This window comes from Protobothrops mucrosquamatus, unplaced genomic scaffold (assembly GCF_001527695.2).
Source record: "Protobothrops mucrosquamatus isolate PMUCROS unplaced genomic scaffold, P.Mucros_1.0 scaffold401, whole genome shotgun sequence".
Classification (NCBI taxonomy): domain Eukaryota; kingdom Metazoa; phylum Chordata; class Lepidosauria; order Squamata; family Viperidae; genus Protobothrops; species Protobothrops mucrosquamatus.
The window spans coordinates 660,602-677,172 of NW_015386732.1; the positions used below are offsets into that span (position 1 = coordinate 660,602).

The window sequence follows — 16,571 nt, forward strand, 5'->3', positions numbered from 1 at the left end:
AGCCTGAGTCTGTTCCTCCCCATCCAGACCCGTACGGCCTCCAGGCAACGGGTCATCACGTCAAGGGCATCGTTGGGGTGGCCTGGGGTGGAAATGTACAGCTGCGTATCATCAGCGTACTGATGGAAATCCACCCCAAAGCCACGAATGATCTCCCCCAGCGGCTTTACATAAATATTGAACAAAAGGGGGGAGAGGAGGATTGTCTGCTAACCATACCATAATGTGATAAAAACACTTCACCTAATGCTGTTTTAACATTATTTTTCAGCTCTACAATCTACTTTTTTCACTTCTCAAATGAATGGGATGTAGAGGGAAAAACTATTTTATCTTGTCTTTCATAACAGGTAAATTACATTAATGATAATGATAATAGAGTTGGAAGGGATCTTGGTGATCCCTTCTAGTCCCTTTTGGAAGTCTTCTTCTAGTCCAACCCCCTGCTCAGGCAGGAAACCCTATACCATTTCAGACAAATGGTTGTCCATTCTTACAAACTTCCAGTGTTGGAACATTCATAACTTCTGGAGGCAAGTTTATTTATTTATTTATTTATTTATTTATTTATTTATTAAATTTATAAATTTATAAAAATATATATTTATTAAAGTTGTTCCACTGATTAATTGTTCTAACTGTCAGGAAATTTCTCTTCAGTTCTCGGTTGCTTCTCTCCTTGATTACTTTCCATCCATTGATTCTTGTCCTGCCTTCAGGTGCTTTGGAGAATAGCTTGAATCCCTCTTCTTTGTGGCAACTCCTGAGATATTGGAACACTATCACGTCACCTCTAATCCTCCTCTTCATTAAACTAAACATACCCAATTCCAGCAATCATTCTTTATATGTTTTAGTCTCCAGTCCCCTAATCATATTTGTTGCTCTTCTCTGTACTCTTTCTAGAGTCTCAACATCTTTTTTACTTAATATTTAATCAGATATATAAATATGATAAATATTTCCTTAACATTATTGATAATGCTATCATTAATTTCAGGTGTTTATAAAAATTTTAGACATCCAAATTTTGAATACATCTCTTTCCACATTTCCAAACTTTTTTTACAGGGAAGCAACTTCAGTAAAACAATAAATTATTAAAATTCTCCCAAACAATAATAGGTTGTCGTTGTCATTGCACTATCATCATTATTCACCAGCAATATCACCTTCACCATTCTTATTTATAATAATACATTTTAATATATTGTGGTCAAAAATCTTATACTTCTGAAGTGTTAAACAACTTATGCTTATGAAGCTAACACACAAAGGTGTCTCAAAGCAGCTGAAAATCTAGGTCAGGCAAAGTTAATATATTTCCTTTAAATCCAGCAAATATAGCATTATTTTAACAGCTTTTTTTTTTAAACTGGTATGCCACTACCTAGATATTTGTTAAAAAGATTTCTGGCTTTATTTGGAATATTAAAACAAAGAAACAAAAAGTTCTCTCAACATTTCTTATCCATGAAGAGAGGTCTTAAGCAGCAGTTTTGAATTTTTTAAAAAAAGACTTGACATTTCAGTAAGAGTGATACTGACCCTCTTTTCTTCACTTCATAAAGCAGCAATGTCAACAAAAAAAGTAAACATAAATTTATATTAAGACTAAGCTGTAGTCACATGATGGCCACTTATAGTTCCAAATGCTAAGATTTATCTATTGATAGCATTTGTGTGTTGTCATGCAGCTCATTATATCTATATCTGTGAGAGAGAGAGAGAGAGAGAGAGAGAGAGAGAGAGAGAGAGAGAGAGAGAGAGAGAGAGAGAGAGAGAGAGAGAGAGAGAGAGAGAATTTGAATTAAAAAATCAAAATCTTGTGGAATTTGGTTCTTCGGATGGAATTTTGACAATTTTAAATATGTGTTTTTTACAAACACAAACACAGCCCCCCACCCAAACATATACAGACAATGGATGCCATCTAGTGGTATCGTGGTCATTATAGCACCCACGGGTGCTACAGTGCCAATCTATAGACAGTCAGAGATGGCAGAACAAAAATTTTAGCCCTGGTATTTTGAGCAGCCCAAAGAAAGAAGGAAAGCAGAAAGAAAAACAATACTTGCAGTGAATTCAGTGGCCGAGTATCAAAGTGGTAAAATATTTTACATAAAATTCTTTGTCTGCCCTACTTAGTTCTGAAACATTATTATTGTGCCTAGAAAGTGTAAGGGAGTTATGGCAAAAAAATAGAGTCTTTTTCTAACTAATAATTCACAACTGATATTACTCTTTTGTGCTTGCCCAACTACAGTTTTATAGTGTGTATGTGTATGTACACACAAACACACATGATTCTTTTATTTATTTAATTGCTTGCTATTACATCCTGTTAGTGTAGGTTTTCTACATTACATTATATGGATCTATTTTGTTTGCTGAAATAATCAAAGCTCATATTTCTTTCCAACAGAATATTATAAATAAATCATGTAAACAGATTGCTACTTTCTCTATTCATCAGCACATTAAGTCTCTAAAACAGAGCAGAATAGAAACAAGTTCATTGTAGGTGAAAAAGTTGGCAAAAGAAAGATGAATATCAAAAAGAAAAAAATTACCCATTCCTATGGGAGTGGAATTTGGGCAGTGTTTCCAAATTTTATTCACTTTCCCATTTTAACCTATTCCTCATCCTTCTTCTCAAGTCACATGATCAAGAACAATTATTAAGAGGCTCCAAAGATTTCCAGAAACCATGTTTTGCACGTTTCCCTTTAACTTACTTCTATTTTTGAATGACATTATTTTTTTAAAAGAATGGCTTACTATTTGCATGGTTTTCTTAGAGTGCATTTGACCCTAACAACAGGATTATGAAACCCAAATGATTCTGTCATTTTGACATATTAATTTCTTACATTTCTACTTTCTCTGGTAATGTTGGAAGAGCAGGTTTTTTAACTGTTGAAAGTAAATCTTAGTGTATTTCAGAATGTATTTAGTTGTACTAATAATTAATAAGTGCTATTATTTAACTTCATTTTATAATGGGAAATGGCAAATACAATTGTATTACAATATTAAATGATAAGAATTTTTTTAAAAAAGGAATATGGACATTCATAGAGGAAACCCATTTTGCAAGAAAATGTTTAAACACAGCATGAAGTTGGGGATTAATTCATTTTGATTTTTATACTCCTTTTTATACTCCTGGAATTATTCTTCCCAACCTTTTGGGCACCAGGGACCAGTTACGTGGAGAGAGGTTTTTCCATGGACCGGACGGGGCGTGGTTTTGTGTGCTGCCTGCATCCTGTGGATGTGGCTTTCCTTGTTCCTGGCATGCCGTGGCCCGGTACTGGTCCACGGACTGGGAGTTGGGGACCTCTGCTCTATACCATCTCTATAACTGTTTTTGCACTGGCTGCCATAACTAATAGCTCTCAATAGCTCTCAATAGCTATTTCTAGCATGACTAAAAAAAATTCAGTGAGCACATGATTTTAAGATTCTTGAAATACCCTGGAAATCCTGAGAATCTCAGATTCTATTTAAAAACTAGTCAAATCAATTTTGACATGCATAACTTAAGGAAAGAAAAAGTATTAAAACAAAATATTGAATGGAGGATGTTAAATTATGGATGATCAAAATTGTAGGTATTTAAAAATACTCTGAAATATTTTCATGTGTTGAGGAAATGCTGCCTTGTGATGTGATGCACTTGTACTTTGATGGAGTAAAGCAGAAACAGCAAAATACTCAATTGGTATTTTATCACCAAAGAACCCCAAACATTTAAATGCACTGCAATTCATAATCCTTCTGTTACAGAAAGAAGTATCTCCTTTTCTAGATTGGCAAACAGGAGCCAAAAAGTGAAAGAATAAATTCTAATTTTTTTGCCTACCAAAGTCAATGTAATCATATTACAGTTGTATTCAACCAAATTATGTTTCTGAAAAGAAAATTAAGCCATCCTATATTTTCCACAGAACTAATCCTAATTTTAAAACAATTTTCAAAATACTAATTTTAAAAGTATCAGGTCCTATGTGTATTTTCTTATGCAAATTAAAGAGTTACTGAAAACACAATGATAATTTGATCCTTTCATACTCATTACTTTTAGCTTAACATAAGCAAGTCTCCAACACAAGCATGTGAAAATCTTTAACACTCATCTATTAAATAAAACAACTATGTAACTCAAGAAAGTTATGTATCTAAAGAAAGATCCCACAAAATCCCACTGAAGATGGAAAGGAAATGAGGAGGAAAAAAAATGCCAGGACTAACTAAATCCCCCAATTTCATCAGGAATTGGGTTTTACACTATTCTAAAATTGTGTTTCTAATATTTTGGAAATAGATACATAGTATAAATGGAATTTAATATGCACTCTTGCATCTTATAACAATGAGAAGTTGGATCCAGATTTGCCTTTATTAAAAGATGACTCCTTGGCTCTAGCAGAAATTCTCCACTGGAGAAACAAAGATTTCTAATGATCCTATTGAAGGCTCCAGCTCTGTTTTACAAACTATTCTGCAATTTCCTCTAGAAAATATATTCAGATGCATAGTCTCTAATAAAAAATTATAATTTAGTCATATAATTTCACTTCTTCCAACTCTTGATTTAATCCGTTCACTATTATAATTATAAAACAAATTTCTAATGAATAGCAAAACTAATAGAACATAAAAGGTTTGCCTGCTTATGAAACTTAGAAGGGAGTATTCACAGTAAGTCTAAGCATTTTCAAAAACCAATTTAACAACAAACTTCACCTCTGTCAGTTATGCCAAAAGTACTGTGCAAGTATTTTAACAAAGCATAAGACAAGAAAAATCATTTTGATAAATGAAATGATAGAGAAATAATTAATATAATTAAATATAATGCCCTTTAACCCTCCAGAACATTTTGCAATTGCAATTGAGCCAATGTTAAGCTCTTTTAAATTTAACTGATTTAAAATGCAATGGCTTAACTCTATTCTAAAAACGTTGAGACTTAGCTGTTGCTGGATCCTGTTTCTGGTCATTCATATTTATTAAATGTGACTTTTTGATTTTTTGATAATATTTTATTCAAATATTTCTTGACTAAATCATATCTGTATTTTGAATATACAGAAGTTTTTCAGTAAAAGCAGAAAACACCTATTCTTAAAAATATACCAGCTGAAAATATTACCTAAAATAAAAGATCTGATGTATAAGCAAACTTTATTGCTTTTAAAAAAATAAGTAGACATTTAAATTTCCTCCACTTTTAAATTTATTTTGACATAATGGTAAAAGGCTTATGGGAAAATTTATCAATGTCTATATTCTTAACGCTGCTAGCCTGTAGTTTATTTTTAAATTTAAATTCCAAACAATTTAAACAGATATGGGGCTTTGCTACTGACAAAATTTATTGCTTTCTGATTTTGCCCAGAACAATAAGTAATCTAGAGAGAAGACTTTGAATGCATCTATCAAGTATTATCACTGTTGCCTTTATTTGAAACTTGATTTTCTGCCATGAAAAGGTCAAGTTATGCTTGTAATTGCAGTGTTTTCAAATTTTAAACAAGACTCACTTGAAAATCAGAACTATAAATTATTCCTACACTGCATCATATTTATAAAAGGCATGCAACTGATCAGCAAGACGGATACAAGCAGAAAGCTGCTTGCTAGTTACGGATACCCTGGTTGCATTGGAATCTAAGGTCAGCACAGGGTTCTCCAAGGGGTAAAATGAGATTAAGTCTTATTACTGATCTAGCTATGAAAACAGCAATAATAATACTTAGAAATCATGTTTGTGGCTCAAATGGAAAGAAACAATTACCCACAAACCTCTGGATCTGCATAATCAATTAAAATGAGTTAAATGGAACATATTCAGATTTTCAAAACCTAATCTAAACCCAAAATATAGCACATATCCATAACATATTTGAAGATGCATGGAGTCACATCTGTTGTTCTGATTGGCTGATTTTAAACTTTTTTTTTTTTTTGCATGCATATATGTGTTGACTTTTAATTTTTGTTTCTTTGTTTCTATACATTTTTTCATAGAAAACAATTGCAGCCTTAATTTTAAACAACAATAATTTAATTTTTCCAGAAGAAGTAATTTCTGCATAGGGTTACTGTATTGATGCAAGATGTATTGCTGACATTTCAGAATTATCCAGATAAAACTAGACATTTTATCATGAGAACACTCAGATTTCATGAAAGGAATTTTTAAAATAAAAATAACAATTTGAGCAAATCCTCAATATGCCACCATTTTATATTTTACATTACAAAATAAATATTAAACAATATAACTATCCAATATGAGCCAAGTCAGTTTCAAAAATCAGTTCATTAAAAAATGGTACAAATTGTATGAATTATCTTGATCACTGGATGAATCCAAATTAAGATACTAACCAGTTATCTGGATGATAAAATGCAGTGTGGTTTACTTTAATAAAAATATTGCATTAGATATCAAGATAAGGAATTCAAGGAATAATTTGGTTTTACAATTATGTGTGTATGTTAATAGTTCAATAGAATTTGAAAAGTCTACACATAAAACACATATTAGGATCTATTATTATGTCCCATTGATGTAATGCTGATGTGACAATTATAGCCTTTATAGGTTCTTATGATACTGGATTTTTAAATTTCAACTTACCTGCCTGTTACGTTCATCCATTATCCTCGTGATCTGAATCTTTTTTCTCCCCATAGTCCCCGTTTTTCTTCTTTCGTTCGTTCCTACACTTCTGTATTTTCTTCTTCTCTTTCCTTCCTCTTTCCTGTTTCCTCAAACCAAGACTCCTTCTTCAGCACTTACACAATTCAATTCACAGACCCCTGCATCCGTTCCTGCCAAGTACACAAAAGAAGTGAATAGTTAAGTTACTCAGACAAAAATCTCAATAGAACTTGATTAGTTGTGGTATTTTATCAAGTGTCCTGAATGCATTTAGCATGTAGAACTGCTAAATAAGCAACTACATTAGAAATGAAGTCAAAAATGGTTCGGCATTATCATTATTAATTACTGACAGATGGGTTGTCAAGGTTTTTCTTAAATACCTTTGGCATTCTAGTTCTACAGACAATTGTTTAGAACATTCATGCATACAAGAAGAGATTCAAAGTGTAAAGTGTTGGAGAATCCTTTTAAGGCATCACTAAAACAATTAGAGTGAATGCTCTCCTACATTTCATTGATGCACATTTTTCTGTTCTGTAATACATCGTCAGAAAAATGAAAAATTACCTGAATCAGAGAGTTAATGAAGCCTTCCATACCTATGCAAGCTAAGTAATCAAGCTAATTCACTTCTGAACGAAAACAGAAGAGATAATAATGCTTCTTATTATGCAAATAGGTTGGACCATTATTTTATTAATGTTTTATTTGATATATGGGAAATGTCAGCTGATTCTTAAATCTTTTAAAATTATTTTGCATTTAAAAAGATTTCAAAAGAAAAAATATTCATCCTTCCATCATAGTTTAGTATGTATATATTCCCTAAATACATTTGTATATATCTCCATCTACAGGAAATACAATAAATAGAACAGTTGTTGATATATTCCATGTACTAATCCTATACACTGCAAACGAACAAACAAAAACCACATTGTAAAAAGTCATAATTGCACCAAAAATCCACAATACATGGCAGCACTTCTTATATTCCACCACAAAAATGCTAGAAGCCACAATATTAATTCAACCCACTGCAAAACATAAACTAAAGATGAAAGATATATTTATGAATTAAAAACCAATGGAGTTCCACTACAGTATAGATAAAAATATAATGCAAATTACATAAAAGCTAAAGACAGAAATCTCTCAGTTGCTTTTGTAATCCTAAAAGTTGGCTGTAAATGTCATGAAAAGATTTTAACATAAGTTGGAAAAAACTGCTTTTGCATATTCAAATATATATAACAGTAAAATCCTATTCCTTTTAGTCAAGACGTTTTTAGGTGAGTGAGCATATAGGATTGCAGCCTTAATATTTTATACACAATTCTAGTATAACAAAATTATTTTTTAATTAAAAGCATATAAATGTGCAGACTAAGTTTTTTCTGTTTAATTGGATACTGGTTTTTCTAACAGCCAACCTGAACCATTATGTAAAAATAAAAAGAAACAATGATTTATCAACGTACTGTTTTTCATGCAATAAAACTGATTCTTATTTTGATGTCCACTTTTCTCCTCTTTTTCTTAGTGGAAAGATATTTGGCTTTTTAACAGAAATTGAAGGGAACACGTGTTACTTTCACACACATTCCACATTCTGTACACTCTGAAGATGCAATTTTAAATATCTATAACAGAACAAATTCCTTGGAATTCATTGGGCTTACTCATAGGTAGAAATGTATAAGGTTATACTGCAAATCAGCATTATATTTTACAGTGTTTTCATAATATAATTGCTGGCACTAGTACTTTATAGCATTAAAACCTGCGAAATTGATGTTTTTAACTATCCAAATTAGCCTATATGTTGGTGACACAGTTCCATTTGTACAGTTCTATAATTTTAACTGATGCAACTTGATCTGTTCATAATAATCCAGAAATAGAGTAGAATCCAAACAAGCTTTCTAAAACTGTATTGCATATCATATACATTTGAACATGTCATAGTCCCTTAGAGTTATTGGCGGTTACAGTAACATGTTTATTTGTTTTTGACTGGACTTTTTCTTGGGAGTATCCCCTTAGCCTTTCTCCCCTTCCCCATCTCCCATCCATACAAAATAGTGATTCTTACCTCTGATTTTAAAAAGCCAGGTAATTTTCATGTACGAGATGAACCCAAAGAAGTTTAACAGGCTTTCTCCACCACATAGATAACCCATAGACTAATCCACAGCAAATGCATATGGGACAATTTCCTTTCCTTTCATTCACTCACGTGGAGCCAGAGGCACTATTGGCTTACAGCCCTATGCCTGCCTAAGCTCTTATTCTGTTGAGGGTGGAAGGTCAGAGTGGGCAGATTAAAGAAGTAGTGACAGCCAGGATGAGAGTTGCTTTACACATCCAGAGTCTGAAGCCTGCATGAGAAAAACCTTGGGCGGGGGGGTGATAGTGGAGGGAGGAATAGGGGGAGAACGGGAAATCACTGAATGCTGACACTCTTGTCTGCAAGAACTTGTAAGCAGACCCAGGGTAAAACAGCAGCATGGTTAGCCCCTCCCACACAACTATCAGTTCCACATTTCATATCGAGCTTTCAGAAAGAAAAAGAAAAATAGAAACAGCCCAATGTCAAGTATTCAGCAACTATAAAAAAATATTCTAAAAATAGTTTCACAAATACCTCTTGGAACCAGCAAACATAAACCTACTAGGGAGACTGACAGAACACCGAATTTGTATCGCTGTAATGTAAAAGATGAATTTGAACCACTGTGTCTGTTTGCAGCAACAATTTGTTGACAAGCTGGTGATGATGGGGTGGGGGGGGGAGAGAATAACCTTTGCAATTTAAAAAGGAAACATTGATCCCATTTATTACGTTGCTGCTTCTCAGATACAGGAATGTGGAGGATCAAGAAACTTAACAGTATGTTCACTGTTTCTATCTGTAAACACTCACTAATTCACACATACATACGTGAACATACGCAAGCACTTAGAAACATACACATGATTCAGAGATACAACAGCTCTATCAGTTATAAACAACAGAGATTAGGAATAGCTTTTTGCTCAAAAGTGGCTTTGTAGGATTTTAGGTTTTTTTCAGCTGAATTACACCCCCCACCCGCTGCCCATAGGATAGCAGAAAAATATCTCTATAAATACATTTATATGCATGCATGAACTAAAAACAGAAATTATCATTTATATATAGGAAATATTCACAATCATACAGCTAAATTATATGGTAAAGAAACTTGATAAATATATTGTGGGATAAATTTAAAAGCATAGCCAATTTATGAGCCATCTACCCTCTAATAGTGCTAAAGAGCTATAGGTATATTGACTGCCTGCTTCTAAAATGTCTACAAGATCAACTACTTAAAGTTGCCTTTGAAAACCTACCATACCTTTCTCAAAAAAAAAAAAAAAAGTTACAACAGCACAAGCTCTAGGCTGCCCTAAAGAATGTGCACCACACAAAACTAGCTATAAATTAAATTATTCCAGAAATCCTGTCAAAATAGGTCTACATTAAAGAAATCTTCCAAAACAATGACAGAATTATATGTAAACAAAAGCATTAAAAATGTAGATGTTACAGTCTTCAAAATTACTGCCTTCAGCATTTTCCCCCTTTTGGAAACCCAAACACTTACAAAAAAAATCAGATTGTTTGCTAAAATGAGGAACTTCATTTTGGCGGACTTCTGTTCGCTTTATAATTTGGCAAAAGCAGAGACAGCTGAGGGAAGAAGAATCTGAGTTCCAGTGGACAAATCCACACACTGCAGTCTCTTCTCTGCCTGCTCTCTTACACATTCTGTCCATCTCCCACTCAGTATCACAGCAGCGTCTTGACAGAATGGCAGGAAACACGCACTGAGTGGTCAGGGAAGGAGATGATGTCAGCAATCACGAACAATAAAAGGTGTAAAGGTGCTTCCTTCCTTAAACTGTTCCAGAAGTGCAAAATGGGAACCAAAACTCTTCACTTCCTTCTCTGAACAGACATTTTTGAATCTGTTCTGCTGCTATACCTCAGACAAGGGACCTTTTGAACAAATCACCCAAGGGGCAAGAAGGAGAATCAAAATGGAGGAGTGTAAATGTTTAATTTATAAATAAGGAAGCAGCTAGGAAAGAAAAGTTTTTATTTTTAAAAAAAATATCTATCTGTATATTAAATTAGATATAGTCACTGCTTTTCCCCATCCCTTGCCCTGTTTTGATTTAACTGCACATACCAACAGCTGCCTCTAACTTTGAATGGTTAGAAATCTGATAAAAATGTTTTGTTTTAAAAGGTAAACATTTTTTCTACTGTTTTCTTTTAGACATGCAAAAAACAACAACCGCAACAAAACCCTACAGTACATGTGCATTGACATCGGAAGATAATGTTTCGTGCATATTAAAAGAGGAATTGCAATATGATGTAATAACACGGGTAAGTTTAGCTAACATTCTTCAAGAGAAGCTTTACAGTACTGAGATTTTGCTGTGTGAGGCTATGAATTGAAGCAGGAATCTTCCATCTCAACATGCAATACTCTAGCTGTAAAACAGAGAGTGATAAGGATGCTGACCAAGGTTAATATAAGGATTGACATGGCATTCATTTACATTGTAACACGTATCAGCTTTTCCCGTAAGAAGGAATTGGATAGCCAAACCCAATTCAATAGGACATAATCTTTACTAAGTCTATAAATCAGTGCCTTGTAAGATAAATCAGGCTGAAAGAGACAGAGCTGCCAAGCCGCACATTTCCCTGCTGATTATTAAATGGAAATGACCCTAGTTCCATTCTCTAAACATGGCACAAAGAGTAAGTGCTTTATAGACAAGTCTGGTGTGCTTCTGTTCGAGAAAACAGTGAGCCGATGAATGTACAGGCCAATGCATATAGCCATCATCAAATTAATTTTCTCTGGCATACCTCACAAAAAGCTTAAACCAAAATTCGGCTCTTTAAAAATAATCTCTTCATACACTTTGGTTATAATATTCAGATAGAACAGTGAAGGAATAGGTAGTTGAAAGGTCTGGAATTTAAACCCTGTCACAATCTTAAGATATTTTTTTTAAATAAAATGATGTATTAAGTAGTGTACTGTATGTAACTGCAGAAACGGTCTAGATTGCCTAAAGTTACTTCAAAATTATGTTGGAAATGTAAAGAAGGAGGAATTTCTATTATGCTTGGTGGACATTAAAAAAGCAGAAAGTTTTCAATTCAAATGATACAAATGATTTTAAAGATTAATATGCACTTGAAACCAGAGGCTTTTCTCTGGGCAATTATTTATAAACAATTATAAAAGAGTCAGGGAACTTTGTTTTTATACATGGTAACAGCAGCAAGATTATTATATGCACAGAGGTGAAAAGAGCCAATATTACCTACAATGGAGGAATGAATGATAAAGATGATGGAACTTGTAAAGATGGCCAAACTAACGTTTTTTTATTAGAGAAAAAACATTACGCAAATTTATAGTTGACTGGAAATCCTTTCTAGACTTGTGTAGAAAAAGATGAATTTATGACATGATTTCAATAGTTCAAAAATAGATGTTAGAAAAAAAAGAAATTCATGATATAACCAGAGTAAGAGGTAATTTTATATTATTCCATAAAGAAAATCATAAGCTAGTTCTTTATACTTTCTTTTTTCTTTCTTTCTGTTTATTTCTTTACACTTTCTGTTTTCTGCATTTATGGCTTTGTCCTCATTTTTTCCTATCTTTTCTTCTTTCCTTATTCTTTATATTGGTTTCTTAATTTTCATTTTTCTTTATAAAAAATAATATTTTTATTTTCTATTAAAAAAATAAAACCACTTCTTCATTATAGAGTTATACACTAGATGTCATTACCGCTGCACTACAACACAGAGACAGCATGCTCACTATAAGGAGAGATCTAATTTGAGAAGAGAATCATTATTAAAGAAAAGAAAGAGGATCTGGATCGTTATAAGATTCCAACATCTGTCCCAAACATTCTAGTGCAAAGCCTGAACACAATCTACATTTACATATTTCCATCTTACAGCTAGACAGCCACATTAAAATATGGGGAAAGGATTTCATTTCATAATTCATTTCAAGATAACATACGCTTACAACAGAAAGTTTGCCGTGGATATTCTACAAGAGGTATAGCTTAGCCTAGGAACTGCATAATTTGATCAGCAATGAACAGAAGTCTTGAAACAATCTTTCTTAAATGGATACCCCTTAGAAGTATTGGATAACAGTTCTTTTAATTCGTCATTGGATGACTAATTAAATGAGCATCTAATGGGCTTGTAAAATTTTGTGCTATGTTCAGATTTACTTTTATTATTTGTTTTTTTCCATTTCTGTATTAAAGATAACACTTTTCTATTCAATTATAATTACAAAGTCAAATCTTTATAGATGAAACATCACAGTTATTTTTATTAAGGACTTTTTGCTAACCGTACCGCAGTCTGTCTCTTTTACTCTGCTTTACTTTGTTCTGTGCCACTGAGTATTATTATATGATATATTGTCACACTTTTAATGTCACTCCCAAAATGTATTATTGGAGGGTGCTTCTGTGTTTCTTTCTTTTCTGCTTTTAATGACACATCACTCAAAAATTATACTAAATAGGTAAACACTTATAAACTCATAAGTGTTCAATAGATAAAAATAAACAAATGTAGCATTTTATAGGAAGTAATGTAATGATGATAAAAGTGATGAACCTGGTAAAATAAGCAGGTTCTATTGCAATCTGAGCCCAAACTTTTCTGCTTCACAAGAAAGCAACATTTTAGTAAAATGTTCAATTGCACTGATTTATTTACTCTCTAAATATCATAAGGAAACTATTATTCTTTTACTTCATGATTCTAGTTCTTATTCCATTTTTACTGAAAAAAGAACATGTTTTAAAGACTTTCTGGAAAGCAATGAGGGTTCAGAGTAACCTCATTACGGGAGGGATAACGTTCCAGAAGGCAAAAGTCACTGCACACCACAGACAGGACCAGCAGTATATGACTCTCATACTGGACCTAATAGTTTCGATAGAGGTGGTCCCTCAGATAACCTGGCCACTGCTATTATGTTCAAAATGTTATTTGTTACAAAACTAAAACTTCCTTAGCTCTTTGTTTGAAAGTTGACATCCATGATTTCTCTGACAGTTCCATGTTTTAAACCTAGGCAGTAAAACCTGTCGTTGATGCTGCAAATTGAAAATAACCAAGAGTTGAGCCAGCTTTTCAAGATTTTACATAAGCATGCCATAGGTTTCGGCCAATTTAAGACCACTACTTAAGTTCATTTGCCATCTAATCCTTGCCATCTAATCCTGAAAAAGATTTTCAGCTATTCTAAGAGTTGATTTCATGTAATCCCTGAAAGTCTTTGCAGTAGCTTTCAGAGACAAAAGCCTGATCTACAATTATTAAAACCCAGCAAAAGCCAAAGAAGGAAGCAAACAGCTCATGGCACATACTGTCTTAGGACTGACTTCTGCCAATCAGCACATAACTAAGGCAAAACCAACGAAATAGATAGAAAAACCCTGGATGAAACATTTCAGCCAAGCAAGCTCAGTAGGTCCATCAGGAACAGGCACACAAACTACATTCTGATCAAGACAAACAGGGCAAGCCATCAAGCAAGTAAACCCCATTCCCTTGTGTCCCTGATGATGTTATCTAGTTTGGTAATGAAATGTTTACAAGAAATAAGCAAGCACCAAGATCCCATAAAGCTTTACAACTCTTAACTCAATGTGACACTCCACTCAAAACAAATTACACACATGGGTTGGATATAATGTCAATTATATTGAATTTTAATTCAATGCAAATACAAATTTAAATGAAATACAATTTATTTTTGTTCTATACCAGTTGTTCAACCATTTTTTACTTGTATCCTTCTTCTGACCTTGGTTTTCTCCTGTGGGCCTCCCAGTCCAGATTCCATTATTGGGAACAGACATGGCACAATAATAGTATGTTTTCCGGCATCAACAATCATATTTGCAATATCATACTCTTTGCTTTTCAGCACACGCTATGCCTCTATTAGATATTTTTTACCTGTGGCATCCTTGAAATACTCTAGATCCCCCAGGGAGGCCCATAATTGAAAACCATTGTTTTGTAGACCAGTGGTTCCCAACCTTTTCTATACCCCGCACCTCTAGAACGCTTCTAATATATTCTCATACCCATTATAAAAGTTTGAAATAACGGCAACAAATTATGCATATACACTATAATTTTGAAAACACAAGTTTTCGCACCCCCTGGAATATCATCTCGCACCCCTGGTTGGGAATCCCTATTGTAGACAAACTCAAATGTTTGGAAATATGGCTCTCAACACACCCTGAAATAACAACTACCCATTTGTCTACAGAACCTGTATGCCCCAATGCTGATCTAGGAAATGTTACCCATACAACAGGCATTCAGCAACTGAATTTTGGTTCCACTTCAAAATTTGGCAGAGATCTGAAAACAGCATCAACAGGCAAGTTATTAAAAAAGATACCATGCTGCTGCCTTATATCTAGTTGGTAAGGACTATATTCAGGTAAAATATTTTTTCAAGAAATCTCTATAATGAATGAAACTGCACTGCAAAGGTGGCCATATAAGTTCGTGTGCAAAGAAATGGTAAGTATCCGGATACTGCATAAGCTGCCAATAGTATGACCAGAAAGGATCTCTTTAAGAAAATGAATTTCATTATTACACAAAACTATAAATATACTTAATTTACATATAAATACTGTTACCATTTAAATTTTTAAGTTGGTATTTAGTTTTCATAACCAAACATTTGCTTGTTAAAAATCTTTGTCCCATTGGAAGATATCTTTCCTTTTTTCCCTTCAGTGATCACTATCAATATTTTTCATTTTATTATTGTCAGAGGGAGTACACTGGGAGAAAAAAATAACAAAATCAATTGGAAGATACATTAGCTAATCTTTCGGCAGCCTTCAATTACATTACGTTTTCCCAGAATTTTTTTTCTAGCCTATTAGTATACACAGCAATCCCTGACAAAAATCGTTCTTAAAAGCAGTAAAGTGTGATAAAAAGGATGAAACATATTCTTGTGCAGGCAACTTGAACCTTTGACACAAAAGCAGCTAATATTACACATTAGTAAATCACTAATAGATTAGCTTTGAAGTTTAAGCACAGGTACAATATTTAAAGTAGAATCTTTCAGTTACGATGGATTGTTCGATTGATCTTTTTTAATAGGAAAGTAAAGTGTACTGAACTGAAGTTGTTGATTCTCAGAAATGTTTAGTATAGGTAGTTGCCTATAAAAACCAAAAATTAATTAGATAGAATAATCAAGAACACAAATTCCAAATGCTATATTTTAATCTCTTGTGGATTATCCATGTTTGATTCTTGCATATAACCAAACAAGAACCAGAATGCTTGTCTGTCTGTCTGTTGTATTTATTGGAATCACAGACTATCCAATTCCCAAATGACTCTGAGTAGCTTACATCTCAAAAGTAAAATAAAAGGAAAAAAATAGAGATAAACATTTGGAAAAAAATAACCCAAAACAGGAAAAAAAGAGAACAACCTAATAGGCTGAGCAATGTTCCTAATCCTTTTTTGGTATGCATGCCTATCTACTCAGAAGTACAAATAAATTTGATAAAGCTTATTCTGAGGAAAGTACATATACAATTGCCACATAATATTAACTTTGTGCATAATTCTCTTTTATTACACACGTGAAAACTGATGTTGATGGGTAGCATAGAAATGTATTATTAAAATAAGTATCATCACGCAAATACATACATACACTTTATAAAAGCATTTGATAATACTAGTAATGAAAGACTCATAATAGGTATCACTTTTAGAGTTCCTTCT

The 16,571-nt window shown here is 33.1% G+C and overlaps 1 protein-coding gene across 1 annotated transcript in view; it reads right to left on the reverse strand.

The window, feature by feature from the left end:
* Positions 1-16,571, reverse strand: part of MEF2C (myocyte enhancer factor 2C) — a 183,063-nt gene that overhangs the window by 96,332 nt on the left and 70,160 nt on the right. The window contains exon 3 of the mRNA XM_015816137.1: positions 6,656-6,849. Within this exon, the coding sequence (XP_015671623.1) occupies positions 6,656-6,709 (54 nt within the window). The 5' untranslated portion in view covers positions 6,710-6,849. The remainder of the gene's footprint in view (positions 1-6,655; positions 6,850-16,571) is intronic.